We start from the raw sequence: 24051 nt of genomic DNA on the forward strand, positions 1-24051 counted from the left end.
GAGTTTCAATCAGGCTTCAGAGCTCATCATAGCACTGAAACAGCTCTGCTAAAAGTCACTAATGATATTCTTATGGCCTCAGATAATGGACTTGTGTCTGTTCTGGTTCTGTTAGATCTCAGTGCTGCATTTGATCCAGTCGATCACAATATTCTCTTAAAAAGGCTGGAATATGTTGTAGGGATCAGGGGAACAGTGCTAGGCTGGTTTAAATCTTATCTGTCAGACAGATTCCAGTTTGTTCATGTAAATGATAAATCATCTTTAAACTCCAGGGTTAATTGTGGAGTACCACAGGGTTCAGTACTTGGGCCAATTCTCTTTACTATATATATGCTTCCAATAGGTAAAATTATCAGGCAGCATAGAACGGCCCCTGGGCCACATAGAATAGTAGAGCACTTCGTTCTCAGACTGCAGGTTTACTGGTGGTTCCTAGAGTCTCTAGAAGTAGAATGGGAGGCAGATCCTTTAGTTATCAGGCTCCTCTCCTGTGGAACCAGCTCCCAGTTTTAGTCCGTGAGGCAGACACCCTGTCTACTTTTAAGGCTAGGCTTAAAACTTTCCTTTTTGATAAAGCTTATAGTTAGAGTGGCTTAGGTTATCAGGGAGGGAGGAAGGTGGGGAGTCAGGTTTAGCCTAAACCGGCTCAGTTATGGCTGAGGTGCAAACACACCCTCCATTTCTGCTACCTGTATGACCCCTTCTCTTTTCCAATGGTTATAATCAGTTTGACAGAGAGAGGTATCCTGATCCTTGTGGTTTTTAGTATAACAATGACCATCAGTGGGCTGTAGATGGACAAACTTTATCAGTTTATTATTTTACTTAGTGCTCCTACACGTGGCCCGTTCTGGGTTGGCCGGGCTCTGGCACTCGGTGGTTTGGTCTGGCCTCCCCGGCGGCCCCGTGCCATTCCGGACCCTTTGTGGGGTGCCTTGAGACGACATTGTTGTAAATAAGCGCTATAAAATAAATAAACTGAAACTATCTGTGTAGTTATGCTGCTATAGGCTTAGGTTGCTGGAGGACATAACGACCACTTTCACTCTCTTCGCTACATTCTCACACTACTCTCCAATTTTGCATTATTTGCTGCTATTTCAGCTTTTAACTTTGTTCTCTCTTTTCTCTTCCTAGAAGCTACACCTGGCCTGACTCTGTGTCTACCTGTTACACCTTTCTGGAGAGGGGCATCATCCAAGCTTCTGCTGACAACAACTTAATGCTCACCCTCTACCGATGATCCACATAGCCTGGCCCCGTCTTTCAGTGTTTAACCCTTTCTCTCTCCTAGACATGGCAATTGACTGAGCTTCTACTGTGACTAACTCTATGTTCTCTCTTTCAGACTCTAACCTTGAAAACTGGCTCAGAGTTTATCTGTTCTTTCTTTCTAGATGAAACAACTAAAGGAGCTACATCCATTAACATTTACTTTTCCTTCCCATAGAAAGTACTCCTGGATCAGTGCTTCTTTGTTCTCTTTGTGTCTCTGTTCTGTTCTCTCAAACCCCTAGTCGGTCGTGGCAGATGGCTGCTCACACTGAGCCTGGTTCTGGTTCTGCTGGAGGTTTCTTCCTGTTAAAAGGGAGTTTTTCCTCTCCACTGTCGCTACATGCATGCTCAGTATGAGGGATTGCTGCAAAGTCAACGCCAGTGACTGTCCACTGTCTCTACATGCTCATCCAGGAGGAGTGAATGCTGCAAGTCACTGACTGGATGCAATCTGCTGGGTTTCCTTAGATAGAAAACCTTTTTATCCAATTTGAATAAAGAACTGAATCTGACTGCACTGTTCAATGATTAGGATTAATTGGAATGTATGAACCTGACTTTTGTGAAGTTCCTTGAGACAACGTGTTGTGAATTGGCGCTAAATAAATAAACTGAATTGAACTGAATGTACTGGTGTTATTTAGTGCCTATTTAGCTACCATAAAGCCCGCACTTAAATAGAAATAATACACAAATGGCTCGCCATAGCTAGGAGTTGCTAGACACTCTCTCCAATATTTCTGCATGACTGGAAATCAGGAATCAGACTGATTTTAAATTTAAAGCAAGCAGGTGAATCGTTAACATCTTCTGTGTTATTATCAGCTTTAATTGCATTGGTTTGTTGTGGAGTGCCTAAAATGCGTCTTAATTCACAAATTTTCTATCACAGCACTTATCACAGATCAATGAAATCAAATGTAGTTCTTCCTCTGTCGGTGACTAACATGTTCTTCATCTGACTGCATTTACTTGTGACTGACATCAGCATCATGACATGTTTGGTATGAAAATACATGTACCATGTCACATCCCATAATAAGAATCTAGCTTCTGATCGATTCCCAGCAGTTAAACTGAGAAATGCAGAAATGAGGCATGTTTGTCCTTTCATCTGATGGGGAAACACCACAGTCTCAATCTTGAAAAAGCCCTGTTTACATAATTCTTAGCTTCTAAATTTAGTCTGCAGCACTGCTACAGTTATCTCACACATCTCAGAATATTCACTCAAACTAAGATGGACTCTTCAGAACCCAGATGATCTGAAAATACAGTGGCTTTCAAAAGTATTCATACCTGTTAAATGTCTTCAGATTTTATGATGTCACAACAAAACATGAATGTATTTTATTGGGAATTTAAAAAATAAATAGATCAACACAAACTAGAGCATAAATGGAGTTAAAAGGAAATTCTACACGGTTTACAATTTTTTCAAAAAAGTATTTCTAAGTGCCTGAAAATATATTTATTAAAACTCTTTTAGTTCTTTACTCTTAAATAAAATCCAGTGCAACCAATTGATTTCAGAACCCACCTCATTAGTGAACTGAGTCCACCTGTGTGTATTTAATCCCGGTATGAATCCATTCCTTCAGTTTCCGGCTTTAGATGTTTGTTTGAGAACATTAGTTCCAAACAGCATCATAAAGAACAAAGAACCCAGCAGTCAGGTCGGGGAGAATGTTGTGGAGAAGTTTAAAGCATGGGTGAGGTTCTACAACAATATCAAGAGCTGTGAACATCTCACAGAGCTTTGTTCAATCCATCACCTGAACATAAAGAGAGATGAACCAACTGCAGACCTAGCAAGACATGGACGTCCACCTAAACTGACAGTCTGGACAATGAGAGCATTAATCAGAGAGCCATGGTAACTCTGGGTGAGCTGCAGAGATTCACAGCTCAGGTGGAAGAATATTTTTACAAGACAGCTATTAGTAAAGATTCAATACATCCAACCTTTATGGAAGAATGGCAAGAAGAAAACCATTGTTGAAAGAAAGGCAGAAGAAGTCCTATTTTAGGTCTGACCTTGTTTAGGTAGGAACACAGCAAACATCCCCCTTAATATACTATCCTAATATAGTGCTGGCAGCATCACGCTACAGGGATGCTTTTTATCATCAGGAACAGGGAAGCTGGCCAGAGTTGATAGGAAGATGGATGGAGCGAAATTCAGGACAAACCTGGAAGAAATGTCTGAGAAGACTGAAAACAGGAGTAGAGGGTCACCTTTCAGCAGGACAACCACACAAAACATACAGCCAGATATGCATTGGAATGGTTTAGATGAATGCACCTTCATGTGTTACAATGGCCTATTTAAAGTCCAGACCTAAATCTAATTGAGAATTTATGGAAAGGCTTGAAAATTAATGCCCACAGACACTCTCCATCCAGTCTGATAGAGCTTGGGCTATTTTGATTTTGGAAACAAAAAGAGAGGGGCCTAAAGAGACAAAGCCTGAAATAAATGATGCTAAATCTGAAAATGTTTTTGAAACTAAGTTCTTAGGGATCCTAATTAATAAAATTTAAAGAAAGTTTATTATAAAATAACCCAAACAAGATTTCATGCAAAATCAAAGACCCTGCCAGAATGTGTTCAAAAATATTTTGTAATGCAGAAAACTACATAAAATATAACAGATGAATGTAAGTTTATTGTAACTAAGGTTGGAAAAGGGTTAAAACAGAGATGCTTGTCTGTTCTTGGAGCTCAGCTGTGGAATAATGTTAGAAAAGGGATGAAAACATGTAATTCACAATTTCGTTTTAATGATAAAATGTCAATATATTTGAAATAGTTATATGACTAGATGAATATATCGCAAAAAGGTCTTTATTTTTCCTTTTTTGTGTTTTCTTTCCTTATATAAAAGGTTAAAGGCTGTAAATTTAGAGTTAGGCATATAAGCATTCTGCTTCTACCGTTTTGGTCTCACATAGATTGTTCTTGAGTATGTGCACTTACGATGGATTATGTGTGTTGTTTGACAGAAACAAAATAAACTGAACTGAAGAATATACAAAACTTTCAGTGTTCAGGTGTGCAAGCTGGTAGACATGGAGAAAGACACGATAGGAGGCTCTATAAAGTATCCTCTCAGAGGTTTGGTCAGCTAATTATTGCAGTACATTGTGTAATTGGGCCATGCATTCTGATGGGCAAATCCTCACCTTCTCTATGAGGCCCTCAAATGCTTTTCAAAATTTAAAATTAGTGGCTTTGTGAGAAGCTCTCAAGCTGAAACACTAAATTAGGAGTTTTTGTGCAGCTATTGAGGTTTGCTCCTTGTGGTAAGAGATGCTCCTTTAGAGCCAAGAGTGCCATGACACGCCAGGCGACACTTTATCGACCCTTTTCGTTTTGTTTTGAGGAAAACTAATGGTTAGATTTGTTTCACTCATCCTTTGGTACCGCTCCCTTAAATATAGTTGCTATGGTTACCCAGGATTTACACCACAGACCGGCTGGTTTACCTCAAACGGTCTCTCGCCAGCCAATCAGAGATGAATATTTCACTTGGCTGTAGCATGAATCACATGAATTACAGCTGAAACAAAAACCTGTGCCACACTGCAAAACGGCAGCATATGTCATCCTACTAATGGTCTGTTCAGAAGACTTTGTCAAACCTGTCACATGACACACGCGCGGAGCATATAGGGCGCCACGAAGATGAGCATCAGCATTAATTAGGCCTCAGCATGAGCTGCTCCCAGGGTAAATATGCAGCATGTCAGAGGTGTGTGGGAATGTGGTGGGCTTGTTTAAAATCGCTCAACAAAGTGACCCATTTAAATGCATAAATGCACTCATACCCACACATCAGCTCACAGGAATCGGGAGACCTGGTGATTGGACCAAATGGCGCAGATGCCCCGCCCCCTCCCTCTCACCGTTTCCGTCAGCGCATCTTTCCCTGTGTTTTACACTCATAATAAAAAGCTCCATCCTGCTCCTACACACTCCGTCCTCCCCCTCCACACGTTCCCCTAATGAGATAAATTAGCGCCTTGCAACAGATGCATGGAATATACACTAATGGCCACCATCTGTCACTCATCTCTGCAAAACAGAGTGAGAACATGGCGCTAAATCCGATCATGAGCCCCTGGCAGGGCCCCACCATGGTGAGGAGGAGGGAGGAAGACAAAGACGAAGAGATGAAGAGCACACTACAGAGCCAGGAGGGGGTGGAAGCGTGGAGGTTTGGGTGCAGACTGGACCGAGGTACCGTACAGTAAGTGGTGGAGAGGCGTTGGAGCTGCGGTACAGCAGGTTAGACCTGCTGGTGATTCAACAAGCACAACAAGATCTTTAAAAGTGTCAAACAGGTTTTGTGGTTATTTTATATATTTTTAAGTGCCTTTTGAAACTACCTGCAGGAGGAATGTGCTGTTAAAACAGTAAGCTTTAAACAATGTGTGCTTTATGTTGATCTCTGACAACACTAATTTTTCTTTCTGTTTATTTCTGTACTTTTTTAAACGCAGTTTGGGGTGCCTTTTTGTTGCAAAAGACTCACATGTTTAAGCCTAAGCAGAAGCAGTTAGATAAGCTCATCAGGAAGGCCAGCTCTGTCCTAGGATGCCTCCTTGATCCAGTGCAGGTGGTGGGAGACAGAAGAACTCCAGCAAAAATAACATCACTGTTGGACAATGTCTCCCATCCCATGCATAAAGCTACTGCAAAACTGTGGAGCTCCTTTAGTAACAGACCCTGCAACCTAGGTGCACAAAGGAGTTATCACAGATCCTTCCTCCCAGCAGCTGTTGGACTTTATAAGCATCACTGTTCCTAACAAACTTAACCATTTCTTGTCAATCGTTTGTTGTTCAGGGGCATGTGGAGGATACGCCAGTACATACAGCACTGACACAGAAGTTGCTTATTGTTAACATATTGTTTCTCTGGACGTTCTAGCAAATGTTCACCAGAAGAGGCTGTCTCTTGGTCATGTTTTTTTTATTTTTTTATTCAGTTTTTATTTGAGAAAGTACTGAAACAACGGTTACATTTCTCATCATCATCATATCAGCTTTTCCAATTTTATACTGAAAGAGCAAACAAGAAAGAAAGAAGAAAAAAAAAGTTTATTTTTACTGTCTTTTTGTCACTTAATATAATTAAGATGCAAAAAGAAAAAGGCAACAGGAGACTGAGACCTTTTTCAAGAGAAATCCTGTAAGTGATATTACTGTAAAAGCTAAAACCCTATCTAAATGAAAAAATAAATTTATTTTTGGATTAATATGAATTAATAGAGTATTTGAAAACCCAGTCTTTACCACTGCACCTTTCTAGTTTAGGATAGGCATCAGGAGGGATCAGTTACATAGAACATGAAGGTTCAGAGGTCAGTAGTTAAATGTAGGTAACAACTATACTGTTTTTTTTTTTTGTTTAATGTAACATTCATAAGCATTATTTATAAAACTGTTACACACCTATTGCAAAACGTGATGAGATTATGTTAAGATTCCAAACATAAACAGCCATTAAGAATTACAATTCATAGTCGATGCCGACCACAAACATCCCCCACACTTCTCAAAAGCTTGCTACACCACTACTGCTGTTGTTTTTTATGCACGCATATACATGCACATTTTTTACATGTTTTACATTCCCCGACTCAGTTACACATTTCTTTGAATCTGCTCTTGCTATTTTTAATAACTGTACAGTATTTCTTTCTTTTGTTGTAAATTTACCCTTACTGTACATTCTCCTTTTTCTTACGTTCTGTTTTCATATTTTACGTTTGTGTGTATCTGCATGCTTCCATTTGCCTGCCACTTTGCTGCTGGTACACCTGAACTTCCCCACTGAGGGACAGTAAAGGTTGTTTCTTTTCTATTCTATTGAATAATTAAATAGTCTTTCATTTGCTTTCTGTGAAACTATTCACTCTCTTATTTCTAGTATTTGTTGTATTCTTTAACTTAAACTGTGATGCAGTTTTGTAATAGAAGCCTCACATGTTTATGTTGGTAATCTGAAGCTTAATGTTTTATTATTATATGTGATACAACAGAAAGTTTGACACAATCCCTGGTGACTTTAAAATTTGATTTATTTTCTTATTATTAAGGGAAAATTACTAAAGAAATTGAAGCCTCCAAACAAATAAAATGTTTTTTTGAACTGTACAAATGTCACTGTAAAAAAAAAAAAAAGATCAACACTCAGCTGCCTGTTTCTGATTATTATGTAAATTACATTATGAGTCAGTAAAATAGTTCCTCATAGTTTTATAGCGGACATCAGAATCAAAGACCAAATTTGCTAAGAGCCCAACGTTGTTCTAAGCTGATAAGCTAATTTTTACCATCATCAGACCTACTGTACATGAACTATTAGAACATGGCTGGATCAGTGCTAATTTAGAAAATCTCCACCAGTGTGAAGGAAAAATGATTCTGCTGTGCTCCTAGTATACACCAGGCAGGTTTTACATCCCATTTCCACTTTCCACTGGTAAGACCCAATGGGCATTAGGCAGTCATGCCATCAACAGCATTGCAACGACTTATTAGAAGCCCCTGCCAGTGTGGGATGAAGGATTCCTATTAGAGCCGCACAACATATCCAAACAACCTTAAAATCATGGTGCACGGCAACAAATTTCAGGGCTGTAACAAAGTATTTGGTGGGCTGCGATATTTATCAACTACAGTGTAGTTGAGTGGACTCTCGTCACGCTTTATGCCTGAACCTGATATTGATGATAGTGAGCTAGATCCTAAAGCTTGCAGAGAGTGACAGATGACTAAAAATAAAGAAATGTGAGGGAAATATGGGTTATTGGCAACAAACACTGTACAGCTGAAAGGTTTCCTGATATGGTGCAGCCTTGGTCCTAACAAAGTTGTGAAGAATATCGGAAACTATGTTGGACGTTAGTCTAGGTAAGTATGGAAACAAGAGATTTAAGTACAAATAGTTACAAATTAAATTATCCCGTACCAGTTCCTACACCGGTGTGAGCTGGCACCTCCTTTTATCCAGAACCCAGACACAAAGCCAGCATAATGAAACCAGCCCAGCCTCGCTATAAAGTTCTGAGGTTCTCAGAGGTGCAGATAGCCTCACTAAAACCCATCCACATTCTGGCCAACAATTCGCATGCAAAGAGTACGGCTGCTTCACCTGAAAAACATCATGTCAGAAAACCTGAAAATGTGGCTAACCAGTTATAAGAAAGTCTGCTGGTTAGGACATGGAAACGGAAATCTGCCTTCTCAGTTTAGGAAACTGTTTATAGACATCTGATGGGAGACAATCAGAGAGCAATGGACCACTGGACACTGGACTCCGAAAACAAAGCTGTCCCTGAGGTACCATAAAGACGAAAGCTACTGGATAGAGCCCTTCTTTTCATTACATGTGTGTACTCTTTTGTGTTTCCCATAGAAAGTAATCCTGGCCCAGTATTTCACTGTTTATCTGCATCTGTTTCCTAAATAGAAGTGTTGGAGCTTTTGCAGCCATTAAATCTGTGCACTCCTTGTTATAGTCTAGTTACAGTTTTCTTCAAAAACACTTTACCAGAAATGTATTCCTTTAGAGATTTAAAAATTCTGGAATGTTGCTTTTAAAAATGACAAAATGTAAGAAAAACATTGCATAACATTTGAAAAAAAACATTGACATGATCTAATCTCGTCCTGCATGTGACCACTGTAAAAATAACAAGTCTCATTTTAGTAGGTGTGAAAAAAAACTGAAAATTTAATGTAGCTGAATTTTTTAACAATTGCATTTAATCACTTTATATAATGTCAAAAATCATCTCAAGGAACTAAACTTGTTTTGTATTCGCTTTCTAAAACAAAGGTTGCAGAATTCATTCCTAAAACAGCCTATTGGTAATATTACGACCGATGAACCCAGCTGCTTATTTGAATGAGATCTACAAACAGCTCCATGCTTGTGCAACAATTTTAATTTGTTTACTCTGATTAGTGGGTCAGATCTGAGGTCAGATTCGGCAGGGGGGCAGATTTGGCCATAACACTGAGCGAAAACCACCTAGTCTGAAAACAGTTTAGAAGCTGCATGATTAAGAGCAGAGGCAGTGCATCAGGGTCAGTAACCTGGACCATTGTATTGATATGTAGGTTTCCTTGTTGTTCAACTGGTTAAGTTTAAACAAATAGAGCACTCTTAGGCGTTTACTTTAATGTCACATTCCGCCACTTTTTCATCTCCTTCATCCTAAAACAGTTTTTAAAACAAAATAAGACACATAAAGGGACTACATTAAGTCTCCTTTCCCAATATTCCAACATAGTTTACCTTTACACTATCTTTAAATTAGATGTTTTAAAATCCAAGGCCTTAATCCCCTCCTGAGGTGAACTTTTTAGCCTTTCTGTGAGATTTACAACAAATGTTCATCTGATTCCCAGTAGCACAATTTAACATGTTTCAGATCTGTAGTTACTTTAATTGCCGGGTATTATCCAAGTGTTACTGAAATTGAGAGATTAACAGATTTTCTACATCATTGCTAATAAAGTAACCTACATTGCCTTTAGTTATAGTAGAAAGACAGTACTGGAAGCTTTAAATAATGCAAATGACCATTTTGAGCATCTTGCTGGGAGCTGCATGGCTTTGCACTTCAGTTCAATGTCAGAGTGAGCAGGGAGAAAACTGTGTGTGAGAGAAGGCTTAAGCACCTCTGCCAAGGGCTTAAGTAGCAGTCTGAATTGCACCATTTATGCGTAAGGTAGCTAAAAAAAAGCCTCAACGTCAACGCTCACTCTAGGATCCATCACAGATATTCTAATGGAGCTTCCCCTTGACGCCTGGTAATTCCCTCAGCAGTCTCTTGCCATCAGAATGGCGAGCTGTTGCAGAAGCACACAGACACTATGACAACCTGCTCTGGCTCTGCCTGCGCCGAAAAGTTAGCTTTTTATATGTAATGTCACTGTGACACTTCCTCTGTGCAAATAGCCACAAATCCACTTATCCAGTGTAATCAGAAGATGATATATTCCTGCCTCTGGTGTAGCTGCACAGTACATTAGCATGCGGCTTATGATGAAAGTGAAGGGAAACAATGAGGAAACAAAAAGGGAGATGTATAGGTGGAGGAGCCACGCATGTGTGGAAGCAGGAGAAATGAATCACCCAGGGAGCAGCACTGTGCAGCCGCCGTCAGAACAAATGGACTAAAGCCGGCCACAATTAATCACTATTTGCACGGATTTGACCATAATTCCCTTTTTTAACTGCTTCATCTAACGACAACAAGTGGAAATTAATGAGTTGACACAAGTAATTAAAAAGTCAGACTTACTGGACGAATAAAAATTTTGCAGGAGAGACGAGAACGGTGAATGTGACATGGATGCACTGAAATAGTAGATGTTTTGTTTTTGGTAAACAGAAGCTGTGTATTTTGGACGGAGCCAACATCTCTCATAAAATTCACAATCCAGCGATCATATCACATCAACGTTTCAACTGAAGGCTTCACATAAAAAGTAACTGGCCTCATAAAAGCAGTGTCAAATACAGCCAGCCTCTCATAAAGAGCGCTGATGAAATTCTCAGACAAAACTATAACTGGCACCGGCGGCCGAAAAAAATACAATGAAATAAATACTGGCCTTTACAGAGAGGAGCCGGGTTGCTGTAGGAGCGTTCTTACAGGCAGATATGCAGACCCTGTGGCACATTTTTCTCTGCTAGTAGCAGCAACACAAATCCACAGCAGCCTTGAACATCAGAGAGATCCACCGTCCGCAGCCGCAGATCTTCTCTTTAATTTCATACTTCTTCAGTGTGATTTCTTCGTACATTCTGAAGAGTGGAATTTTAGGAAGTGAATAGTGCTGCACATCCTGGAGAAATTAACTGCTGGTGCCACTCTTTGGGGAACAACTGCCACCAAGCATTCCTTTTAACTGACAATGAGTCTTTGACTTCACTGGGGAGGAACCTTTGCCTATTCTTCGTAACAGAAGATACATTGACAGCTTTCCTGCATGAAAAGCATGTTTAAGGTAATGCTACAACATCTCAATTAGATTTAAGTCTAAACTTTGACTAGGCCTTTTGCTTTTTTAGCCATTCTGAACTGGGGTTTTTGGTGTGCCTCCGATCACCTTCCTGCTACATAACGTAAATGACTTTGAGCTTAAGATCACATTCTCCACCAGGATCTTCTTGCTGAGAGCAGAGTTCATAGTTACAAGAAGTCATCCAAGGAGCTGAAAGAGCTGTAGCAGGACCCACAATTTCCAATAAGTTTCACTTTTGTCTCATCTTGCCACAGAATATTTTCTCAAAAGTTTCAGGGATCATCAAGATGTTTTTGGGTAATATAAGATGGACATTTGTATTCTTTTTGAGGCCCTTCAAATGTTACAATATCATCCAGCTCTTTTCTTATTGTCAAGTCTTCAACTCTGACCTTAACTGAGGTAATTGAGGTCTGCAGAGCTTTAGATGATCTGGGCTCTTCTGTGAAATCCTGGATGAGGTTCCGCATGTTTTCTATATTTGTGGAAAATGGTTCTTACTGTGGTTCTCTAGAGTCCCGAAATCTTAGAAAGGCTTTGTAACGTTCTCCAGTCTAATAGATCTCAACTCTGGTCTAAGTTCTACAGATGTAACGTTTTTCTTTTTTTTTTTATTAAAAAAAAAAACTTAAGAAAAAATCAAATCTTTAAGTCTTGCAGCAAATAACTAAAATACTATAAAATGTTTAAAAACAAAAGCATAAAAAAGTAGGTGAAAATATGCACCATCTGTTATCCGTTTACATAAATATTTTATGGGTCTGGATTGAGTAGATATATTGACTTAATAAGTACTTTAAACTGTAAAATATGAAAAACATTTACTATACATTTCAGCCATATTTAGAATTGAATATACTGGAGGAAATATATTAATTTACGTCATTTGTAAGCATACTCAATATGATTTATTAAAATAAGATCTGTAACAATATTGATATTTAGATGTAATTGTTTTTGAAGTTTAGAATTTTGTGATGAATATTTTGTCTTCTATGAGGCTTCAAATGGTTAATAACCAGTTCAAGACATTTTGTTTGACATTTAAATAAATGGGAGCACAGAACATTTATAATTTAAAACAATTTGCTGCAAGAAACAGCAAAGAAAAATTAGAGGAAATGTTTAAAATGTAATTTTTCCACCATTTGCTTTAAAGTAAATAAACCATCTTGCATGAGTTGCACCTCTTGTTCAGATGTAAATGTTTGCAAATGATGTGTATTCATGTAGTCTGGACAAACGGATCTAAAACAATGATGCAGTGGCCTTCTCTCTCATTTTCTGCACCAAAAACCCACAAAAACCTAATAGCCATTTTTAGGATGCTTTCTACGTCCATCTTCCTTTGTCTCACCTCACCATCACACTGCAAGGGAAAGCTGAAAAAATATACAACTTCAAGCAAATATTAAAGAATATGAAAGAAAACTATGTGCACAATTGTTCTGAATTTGGACACATATGAGCAGCTTGAATTAATATGGTTAAATCAAATATATACTGAAATACAATAACTTCATTATTTTCTTTTTGCCAATTTCTTAATTAGTTACAGTAAGTTGAACAAAAGATTCAACCGTCAATATGTCTCATTTTATTATTCTGCCCTTACCAGCAGGGGAGAAGAACCATATTGGTATTTATTATCACATACTTTTTGGAAAAATTGAGTTCAGCCACAGATCTGCCCCTCAACCCGTGCAGCCTTTTGGGAAAATTATTTCTCATCCCTGCCTTACGCGCAGTGCAGATACAGATACAGATACTTTACGTGGGTGCAAACTGGGTTTTGACTGACCAGCATCATTTTTGCCCACTATTCTTCCCAGTACAGTAATAAATCAAACTTTCATGTTGAAGAAACCAAACAAGGACTGAAGAATTAAACATTAGAAATATTTTTTTCTTAACAACTTGCAGCTCATGAATTTGTGCAACAGTAAAAGTTCCTACTGTAACGTTTTGGCTCACAGGCACCTGGTGTTGAACTTCACTTGAACCCTCCAGCCAATATTCCCATTTCCATCACTGCTGCAGGTAAATATGAGACATGAAGATGAAAATGAAATGTGAAAAGTGTTCCACATTTGAATGAAAGGCTGCCGTCACTGAGATTGATTAATCAAATGAATTAAACCATTCTGGGTAGGAGGGGCTTCAGATTGTATTTGCAGAACATATTGTGACTTTCTGCAGAATCTTAGCATTAATTAGGGTTAATGTTATGAAACACTTTCACAGCACATTCAGCGAGCCCGTTTTGAGTGGGTTTGCGGTGTGAGGATTGTTTCAGCAGGAATATATGTTTAAATTTAGTAATGCATAAATCTGGAGCTCTAGTAAAAGCTTCCTTACCATCGAAGCGTTAACTCACAGCTGAAGGTGGGTGAACAATCTGTTACTGTGTATTAATGAAGTAAACTGACCCTGAAGAGAAGCATGGAGCTATTTTATTAAACAGACTCTCCTGAGCCTAATAAAGCATCAGCCTGTCTTCTTCTCAGCCTGATTAGAAGGTTTGGTACACAGCCACGTCTTTTCAACGCACTGTTTCATTTGTGACTCGTCGCTGATTAGTTGGACGTAATTGGATTTCTTCTTTTGTTCGTGTTCTTTTCTCTTTTTAGTTCGGCCTCTTTATAGTCAGCCGAGAGCTGCTTGTGATAAATGGCTGTGAAGATAAAGGACCTTGAACTTTAACTTGAACTTTGTCCGATGCTCTGTCTCTTCCTGTGCCTCCTTCGCTCGGTCTTTCACTCCATCTTGCTCACCCCTCATTTACATGGCCTGAACTGCAGAGCTCCAACAATCCATCACGCTTGGTGAGGATGTTGTAAGAGATTTATGCAAATAAATGTGAAATTACACTATAATCAGTGATGTAAATCGCAGTCGTTCTCAATCTGGGCAGCATTGTCTCAGACAGTGCGTGGGGGGACGGGTGAGGTGTATGCAGAGGGCACGGATTGGGGGGTGTGATAAATAAATGCTTGACAAGGAGGAGGATATGAGAATAAAATACTCAAAAAAGCTTTGATTCCTTATTCAGAGCTGAACTCGTTTTTCCTGTTGGACTCGAATTGAAAAATTTATACAACGATCAAAATTTTTCAGCAGCGTTGAGTCTTCAGGCATAGAGGCTTCCCGCCTTTTCTTTGATGGGGGATGGAGAGAGAGAACGGGAGGGAGGAACAAGTAGGTCTGAGCTTTGTTTGCAACACAGCAGCCTCAGTGCAGCAGGGCAACATGCAGCAGAAAATTACTCAACACGCTTTCAAGTAACTGTGGCAGAAAAGGAGGAAACACTGAGGAAAATTAGGCCAAAATCAAAATTAGAGTATCTGCATTTTGTTTTAAGAAAACATTCCAAAAACAGTCCAAACCCACAGCTGACATATCGAGTAGATCCCACTCCACTCTAGAAATCACACCTCTGATTCTGAAAAACACAGTATATTATATATATTATTAATTCCAGGTCTTAAGCAAAGCTGTAAAAGCCCAGAGCGTATTACATGGCAGTGACATCTGCTTGGATTCAGTCGTAAATAAATCGTACAGAAACACCTCGAGGTATTTCATCAACAGGAGACAACGGCTGAAAATGTTCTGCAGTCGAGTATCAGTGTTTTGAAGTTATGTGTTTTAGAAAGCTGGCTGAGAGAAATGCAAGTTTTATTATTTCATCTATTTACGAAATCTAGAAGTCTGACGGAACAACACAAAAATAGAAAAAGGATTATCCCAGAAACAAAATTAGGAACTAATCACCTTTCATCTGTTTCACAGATGTTATTTATACATCGATTACTTTGCAGTTTTGTTGATGAGCATGTTCTATCTCTCAAGATTAAAAAAATATTCTGTGAAACAGATGGAATATTATTGTTTGCCAAGTGGAAGGTTTAATATTTTGATAATTCAGCTGTGACCGGATTAGGTCTGACATTAACCCTTCATCTAAATATGAATAAAAGCTGCCCTTAAACTTACTTTGTTTTTCCTCAGTATTGCCACATTGTTGGATCAGGATGAACATCAGATTACTGTAAATACATATACGGGAACACAGATTAAAAGCCAAGCAACACAGTTCAACCACTCAGTTCAAATCACAAAAATAAAATACTAATAAAACTGACTCATCATTGCATGTACCCATCATTTAGAGTCAAAACTAAGATATGAGAGTAATGCAGATATTTGCTGCAATAAAGACTCAACACCCAAATCTGTCAAATAAGGACAAAGAGTGCTGGTTCATCCAAAACTCTAGTGGACAAATAAGGAACTTTAGAATCTGAAAAGAAGCATGAAAGAATAAAAAACAGAAAGCAATGATTGAAATAAAAATGACCAAATTATCTTACAGCTTCAGAAGTAACACTATGTTATTTCATGTCTCAAAGCATGTCACAAATGCTGCAAAAGCAAAGCAAAACACATTTAAGCTAAACATGCGTTTCAAATTACTTTCTAAGCTTCTGATCACATCTACACCCATCAAACCACACAGCGTAGTATAAAGCAGGGCACTGAATATGACAAACGTTTAAAAAAGGTTATTCATTTATCCAATAAAAAACTACTTGTACGGAAATTCTTACCTGCGGAACTAAAACTAATAAAAAAAAAAAGACTGAAAAAAGATCAGCTATGCAGTCGTCAATAATCTGAGACCTTTTTTTTTAATTTGATGGTGTTGTGTTTTGTTTATATATTTTGTTTTATATTGATAGGTTCTAATGAGTGTGATGGTTTTTACTCTTAACTTTTATAATTTTATACATTTTTTATTCTTTATGCATTTATTCAACCTAAAGCTAAATAAAATGCAACCAAAACATTTAAAGTTTTTACTTAAAATAACTTAAATTAAATAATATAAGTACAAAAATAATTATGCAAAAACCATAAATATATTACATTTATTTCTACCTAGAAAATTATTAAACATTAATAGTAGTAATCTTAAAATAATTATTTTTGTATTAGTATTAGGGGTGGTATAGATCTTTAATGGCATTTTCCTTCATATATCATTATTTTTAATTTTGTTAGTAGTATTATGACATTGGACAGAAGCAGAACATGATCAATATTTATGATAAAGCGATTTTGGATTATTATTTAGAGATTTTATCTGGACATATTTTTAAACTTATTTATCACTTGTTTTAGATTCACTTGGCAGCATCACATTGAGCTCACAAGCACAGGGGAGTCATATGGAAGTATCTTGAGCTATGAGAAGAACAGAAAGTCCTGAAGCAGATGGTGTGGCTGATCTCAACACCACGGAGTCCGTTCTGGGATTACATGAAGAGACAGAAGCAACTGCAACAGCTCAGATACTCTTCTCTGCTCACTTTACTAATAATGCCAATAAATTGGATAGAAATCCTTGTTAAACAGAAAACTCGGGATGCTGTCTGAAATCACCTCAGCTCCTTCAGGATAAATTAAAAAGAAAGTATTGTTGCACTCAGACTGAGATGCACTTCTAGGTTCAGATTCACACTGTCACCACCTGAGTACCACAACATATCACCCAGCACGTGTGTAGGAGTGCTTGTATATACAGTACATGTGTGAGTGTGTCAGCATATGCATGTCGACAAGCCGGGGAGGTGTGAGGAAGCAAAGCACGACAGGAGCAGCGAGACGGGGAATAAGGATTTTGGCTCAAATACAATCTGTGGAGGAGTCACTCAATGAGCTGACAGCCGTCAGTGAATCCTGGTGGGGAGAGGGCTGAGCCACTGTGGTCAAACACACACACCACACACACACACACACACACACAGAGACCGGGAAGCTCAAACAGACAGATGGGCTAATTCGTGACTTACTGTGTGTTATGAAACATTATCTCTGTGTCAGTGAAATCAAAATAACATTTTCTGTGTAAACGGCAAGCTTGTAGCTGCCAATAGAGCACCACATGGTTGTGATGGATGCATATGGACCCTGATGCATGGCCTCAGAAAGAAAATAATAATAAAAAACTGTTTATGGTGTCATATGAGGTGAAATGCATGCAGCCATGTACGACCGCCAACTGTATCCCACCTGCCAAATTAAGCTATCGAATCAATTTCAAGGGTCTGGAGGAACATGAAGGCTATTATAGGCATTGAATTTTACATTGTCTATTCAAAATTAAAGGCTATTGACAGATGGCTTTGTTTTGTTCTCTCTAAAGCACTCCACCAATGAGAGTGTGGATAGGTGGTTGCGGCTGCATTTTAATGGCCTACCCCTTTAATGGCTGGCTACAGAGCCACTTTATAATCCCCTTCGCTGGGGATTTGTGTATGCAGGGAGTGTATTGTCGCTAACTGCTCTCCGCGGATGTTTTGTTGTCAAATAATGGGAGAGTGATGGGGTCCTACCCCGCTGTGAGCCACCACAAAGATTAGACAGATCTTCACACTGGACGATAGGTGAAATTTATCACTGTCACAGAGTGCCAATCCAGCCCCCGGTCCCTCTCTGCCCACCGCCCCCACCCACACGGTCTGTGATGGTTTCTCATTTGGAACCTGCAAACCAGTTGTCATGTGTACTTTCCACTCCGATAGTGATAGCTTTAAGCAGCGCCTCAAAAACACCCTCTGCTTCATGCTCCATGCACAAATGCTCATCGCGTTCTGTCTGGTGTGCATGGGAAATTTTTCGACGTTCGGGGTTGATTTGTGTCGGGGTTGCGACATCACACAGCGGCAGACAGAATAGAAAAAGGAAAAAAGATGCTGTGTGAAAGATAAACTTGAGTGCTTCTCCACCAGAACACATTCTCTTGTAATTATTATGCATAGTGTGTTTACAGTCATAGAATAAAAGCTTTACATCCGAGTTCCTGGTTTAGAGCCAAATGATGTCCTGTAACACAAGAAAATACCAGAATTTGACTGAAAAGGTTGATTTAAACAATGTGTGCAGCTGTCTGTTATTATGCATATGTGTGCAGGGGAAGCATCGAGGAAGGAGGAGGATTTTTCCATCCCTCAGTTAAGAAGCTACATTTGGCAGCCGGCAGATTTTGATCCCTTTCGAATCGCTGGTAGAATTAGCATGCAGGGGGGAGTGCTGAAAGGTTCTCTGGCCCTTAACTCAATCTATCCCTTTCCACCTCCTTCACCACCACCACCTCCTCCTCCTCTTCAGGTAAGAGTAATGGATTGTAGATGGCTCCAGCTTCACTTCTGTCATGTCACGCCTGCTAGCAGAGCCAGCTAGCCAGGCAGGCAGGAGGTGGTGGAATTGGGGGCAGTAAGAACTGCAGGTTCTGTTATTTAGCCTCTGTTTCTCCACAGTCACACTCGCTAACTCTAAGGCTGGCTGTCCGTGCACACCGGGCCTCAAGCAGGGCGGTGATGCCTTAACTGAGAGGTGACGCCCCCCTCCACGTCCTTTAACAGACAGCCAGCTCAGTCCTGCATGCCTGAAGGCCGGTGGATTATGATAAGAATAAAAAACTCATTACCGCAGCACTGAACAGGGAGAGCGTGAGCAAATAAAGACATGAGAATTATCACAAACAATGAAAGCAGAAACAAGCAAAGCTTTTTCTGAGATATAAGCTACAAACAAATGATTATATATATATATATATATATATATATATATATATATATATAATTACTAATGCACAAATTACAAGATATCAATGACTTATTAAACCAACGTTTCCAAACTAGCAGCCAAGAAATAAACATTTCTGGTTTGCTTTTGTGTTTTTTATGGATCAGGACGTAAAGAAATCTGCCTGGCCTTCCTTTACCATGTTGAAAAATAAGTGTACAAAAACCTAGGGCTGCTAGATTATTGAAAATATAAACATTATTTTATTTAAATCTATATATATCTATATATATAAATATATATATGTAATTTGCTGTTTCAGTTAGTAATAAATCTAAGCTTATTTTTCAGGCGGTAGAATGGATTTGATGTATTTCAGAGTGAAACATGTTGCCCTTCATGTGTTTCTGATTTGCACCTTTGTCTTTAAACCCAAAGTGACAGAGAACAACTGAATAACAGCTGCGGCTTTCACTGCGTATGTTGATCAGACAGACTGGTTTCTTGTACCTTGGCACTTTTGTCCATTTCCCAGGTAGGAAATTGTGTCATTAACTGCAGGATGTTTCGTACCAACCTTGCGTCAGTTTATACCTGCTAGGGTGGCATGATGTGCTCCGCTCCTCCTTCTGCCATCTTTACTTCAGCAAACATTTCCAAACAACACTGCACTAAGCCTTTGAAAGAGACAAAAGTGTGCCTCAGTTTGGAGACATTGCTAAATAAAAGCATACTTGCAAAGCAAAAGACATTTGTTTTAATCAGTATGTTTTAGTGATCATTTGGGGGCCAAATTCTAAATTTAAAGAGAAATTTGACTAACCGGTATGCCTTTAGAAAAACACAGTAGATTTCAGACCGTTGTCTTTAAAGATGAAGACAAAGAAAACAGAAATACACCCTTACAGCTTCCATGGGATTTAACAGAGAAAGTAGAACTCAGGTGCTACTAATCAAATGCATTGATTAAACGATCATCATTGGTTTTGGCAGTTTGCTGCTCTGCAACATTCAGGGTTGTGTTAACACAATGTCAAGGTGGGGGAATGTTAACAATGACGAGAAGAGAGAAGAAGTTTTCGCTCTCCATTAATTTTGCAAGAGTTAAAAGGCCATTTCCAACTATCTGAAGCCCATCATTCTGCAGACAGAAAAATTATTCACAAGTGGAAAACATTTAAGACAATTGTCAATCTGGACAACCCAGCTCATCCCAGTGTCCAATGCTTAGAGAATTGACCAAAAACCCAAGAGAAGAAGTACGAGTTGCTTTTTAAGGGTTTAGGGAGAAAGCATTTCAAAAAGAATATGACTGCATGACTTTGGTTTGCGAAGGTTCTTCTTAATGGAAGACAATACGTCTGGAGGAACGTCTTTTGGACAGAAGATCTGTTTGACCATAATGCACAGCAGAATGTTTGGAGGAAACTAAACGCAGCAAAGCAAGACACACATCTCATACCAACTGACAAGCATAGTGGTGGAGGGTTGATGATTCGGGTTTGCCCTGCAAACGCAGAATCTGGGCATTATGAAGACCTCTGCATACCTAAAGGCTCTAAAGTCAAAATGAGGCCATCTGTCTGACAGCATCTTCTACAAGACAATGATCCTCATCACTGCAACAAATTCCGTAAAGGAAGAACTGGAAGCAAAGAACCAAAGTCCAGACCTTAACCTGATTAAAACGCTCTGGTGGGAACTTCGGAAAGCTGTGCAGAAACAAATGTTAGCAAATTTCAATGAAATAAAGCGACTCATTGAAGAACCAATTTCCTCCACAAAAATGTAAGACTGAAAGTCAGAAAATGAATACGTTTTTACCGCTGAAGGTTCTACACGCTGCTGGTGTGTACTTAGTTTTTCCCTCACGTTTGTCTAAAACTGAAATCTAATGTGTGTCTTGGTACACTTTAGGTTAGATTTCAATCATTTCAGAACCAGACCATTTTATTCACATCTTGATAGGTAAAAGGCCAAACCACGGCGTCCCTTTTGTTGATGAAGAAAAATAATAATTTACCGCAGCTACTTTATTTACATTTGGGGTTATTGATCAAAATGAAGTTCATTGCAAAAAAATATATATGAAAGGCTAAAAACAGATAGACTATTTAAACAGAAGTGCCAGAAGAAAATCTGAAATAAACTGTTGCAGTTGAGAAAGTCATAGCTTATAGACTTTCATCATTTTATTTTGTTTTTACAGTCACTAACATTAAAGAAATTCAGAAACTGCAGTTTTGCAGTAGACTTGTTTCAACTAGATGATGACAACTTGTTTCAGCCTAAGACTGTTCTCACAAACTGCCTTGTTTTAGTCTCTCTCTGCTGGGTGATGTATGGTCTGACATAATCTGACAGCTGATCTTTGCATGGTTGAAATATCCTTTTTAAAATTAGCAACACTGGTTGCTTTTTACCCTGCCACCCTGTGAAAAGAAAAAAACTTTCCAGTCTGCATGCAGTGCGCTCATGTTGTTGCATGTTTTGACCAAATGAGCAGGAAACAATGTGCCAGACAGCTTTTCTCTGCTTACAGCATCAAAACAAGATGTAAGTGATAATGTGCACCACTTAGAAACCAGACTTATAGATTTGCATTTTATACACACAACACATCTGTGCACATAGATTGAAAATCAACATTTTTGCTAAATAATCCAGTCAATATTGCAATATTGCAAAAGTGATGTACTGCAAAAAAGGCTTAAAGGAGTAACAAATAAAAAATAATGCCTGAAATGAATAAAATTAGGTTGCACGGAATAAAACCCATTAAAATTATCATTCTTAGTCAGCTGGTGCTGGATTTCTTTAACGGGATCCTAAACGTTTCGAGATCTGTGCAGTTCTTATATAAAGGAATTATCCCATGAGAAAACAGGAAGAGTGCCGGTGTTTGCAGGATTTCACTGCTGCTGCATCAACGTTGTTGCAGTTTACTGCAGTTTTTCAAATGGCCGCTTGGGGCTGACTCAGAAAATCATTCAATCCTCTGTGGGCGGCCATGTTTAAAACGCCTAAATTAACAACAGAAATACAATACATGTTTATAAAAAACAATAAAATAATCTTGTTCTGCTGATTTCTTCATCCTTAGAAATTGTGCAGAGAGACAATTTTTATGTACGTATTTCAAATGTTTAGAGAATATAAAATGTGCATAAGTCAAGTGTTTCACCAGTTAGGTTTCAAGGCTGTAACCTAATTATAACAGCTTGTCAGCTGAAGTAATGTTATGACAAGATGGTGACACGCTTGGTCTACATGGAAATGCCCGACATTGTTGCTACATTAACATTTTAGGAGAACTTCGAAATGCAAAGAATTTCAGCTCTCACTTCTGATCAACCCATGAAAAGGTGGCAGACATTCAACCAAAAGGCGTTCAGCTGGTAAAGGAAGACTGTTTTCTTTTGTTGGATTGTATAATTCAGGTCATTGGTCACTTTTGTTCCCAGAACTAATATTTTACCTTCCCCAGATTTTGCAACTTACTTCTTTAGGACTTGCAGGTTACTTTCCTGAGGAATAACATGTTAATATCCCTAGAGCATACTGGTTGTTCACCCAGAACTTTGACAAACTGTTTTTTGAACTTGTATGGCACCTTTTGAAACTTACAGGTGTAAGGGAATAAACTTTACTACTGGTTGATTTTTAAGATGTTGAGTAACTCGAAGCTCCAGAAGGTACCGAGATAAGTACTAAGGTTTAATGAAAACTGTAGAACAGTAACCTGCAAGTTTCAGTAAACTGTTGGATACAACACATCCTACATTCTTACAGACATAACACAGCACAGAACACATAAGCACAGCAATTTCTCTATAACTATCCTCTAAAATCCCAGAAAGTACCCCAAGGTCCCAGAAAGTAACCCATAAATTCAGAGTGAGTGACCTGTAAGTACTAGGAATGTAAACTTTAAGTTTAGGAAATATTGCCTCTTTTCAGGCGTTATATGAGTATAAATTAAATAAACAGAAATACGACTACAGTTTAATTAATAAAGTTGTCTTGTGTTTGCTAAATGTTTAAAAATGAATGAGTTTTCTGGTAAAGACCAATTTTACAGCTGTTTAGCAGTCAGCGTTTGATGGAAATATCATCAAGAAATGCCGCCCTTTTTGCAGTTTTATACCAACGTCTTTAACCATCTATTCTCACATTTGCAGAGATTATAGCTGCGTAATCTGCCCTGACTCTCAGGCGAACTGCAACAGTCTTATGTGTTGATGGGTTTGTAAATGTCGAAGGGTGTGTAGGTGTAAAGGAATGTGTGAGAAAATGCTGATTAACAAGCAGTGCTGTCCAGCTGAATGGAACTGACAGCTGTCTGTGGAAGACTAAGCCACTTAATGAATGTGCTGCGCCATCAACTCAGATCTCAAAACACATGAGCTGCACCAACATGAAGCGCACAAGCAGTTTAACTATAATCTACAGGAACACCTCACAGGAAAGGGCCGTTTGGAGTAACTGAGACACTGAGGGGAAATCAGCATAATTTGCATCAGCATAGAGCAATTTTAAAAAGCCTAATATTTTAGAAGGAGAATAGACAGCACCTGCCCAAAGTTTGAAGAACACATGCTGCAACAGAGACGTGAAGTTGTTTACTGTGGATCAGTTGTCAAATAGCGCTAATTGGACTGACAGTTATAATTAAAACACGAGACTTGTGTTGTTTGGGACAGTTTTTACCACGGTCCTTTTCAACGACATAATTAATGTCTTACATTGTTGCTGCTGGATCTGTGTGAAGAATATTGCATGAATAATAAAACCTCTCAGTTAACACTTGGCAAAGAAAATGAGGACGTGTGCTTACATGAATAAAACAACTTAAACATGTTGCACAGGTAGAAAGAATTGAGAAATGGAAATAGCCTGCATGTTTATTCTACCATGCTGTGCTTCTTATAGCCTTTTCTGAACATCAAGAGAGGAATGTCAAAGTGGATCTGTCATGGTGCGGGGCTTTGGATAGTTTCTGACAACCTCTGCATGCACAAAATACTCAAGTTCAATGCATTCTCGACGGTGGCATTTAAGAGGCGTGATTCAGCTATGAAATATGACTGAAATTGACATATAATGTTCCCTTTGTTCACTAACTGTAAC

The 24051-nt window shown here is 38.7% G+C and overlaps 1 protein-coding gene across 3 annotated transcripts in view; it reads right to left on the reverse strand.

Annotated features, from left to right (window-relative positions):
* The window catches only part of rbfox3a (RNA binding fox-1 homolog 3a), a 367190-nt gene that overhangs the window by 330089 nt on the left and 13050 nt on the right, over window positions 1–24051 (reverse strand). Inside the window, exon 2 of one of the 3 annotated variants that reach the window (XM_047359868.1) lies at window positions 15328–15380. The exons of the other annotated variants lie outside the window; for them this stretch is intronic. Within the exon in view, the coding sequence (XP_047215824.1) occupies window positions 15328–15373 (46 nt within the window). The 5' untranslated portion in view covers window positions 15374–15380. The remainder of the gene's footprint in view (window positions 1–15327; window positions 15381–24051) is intronic. 3 annotated transcript variants of the gene reach the window in all.

Source organism: Girardinichthys multiradiatus, chromosome Y (genome assembly GCF_021462225.1).
Source record: "Girardinichthys multiradiatus isolate DD_20200921_A chromosome Y, DD_fGirMul_XY1, whole genome shotgun sequence".
Classification (NCBI taxonomy): domain Eukaryota; kingdom Metazoa; phylum Chordata; class Actinopteri; order Cyprinodontiformes; family Goodeidae; genus Girardinichthys; species Girardinichthys multiradiatus.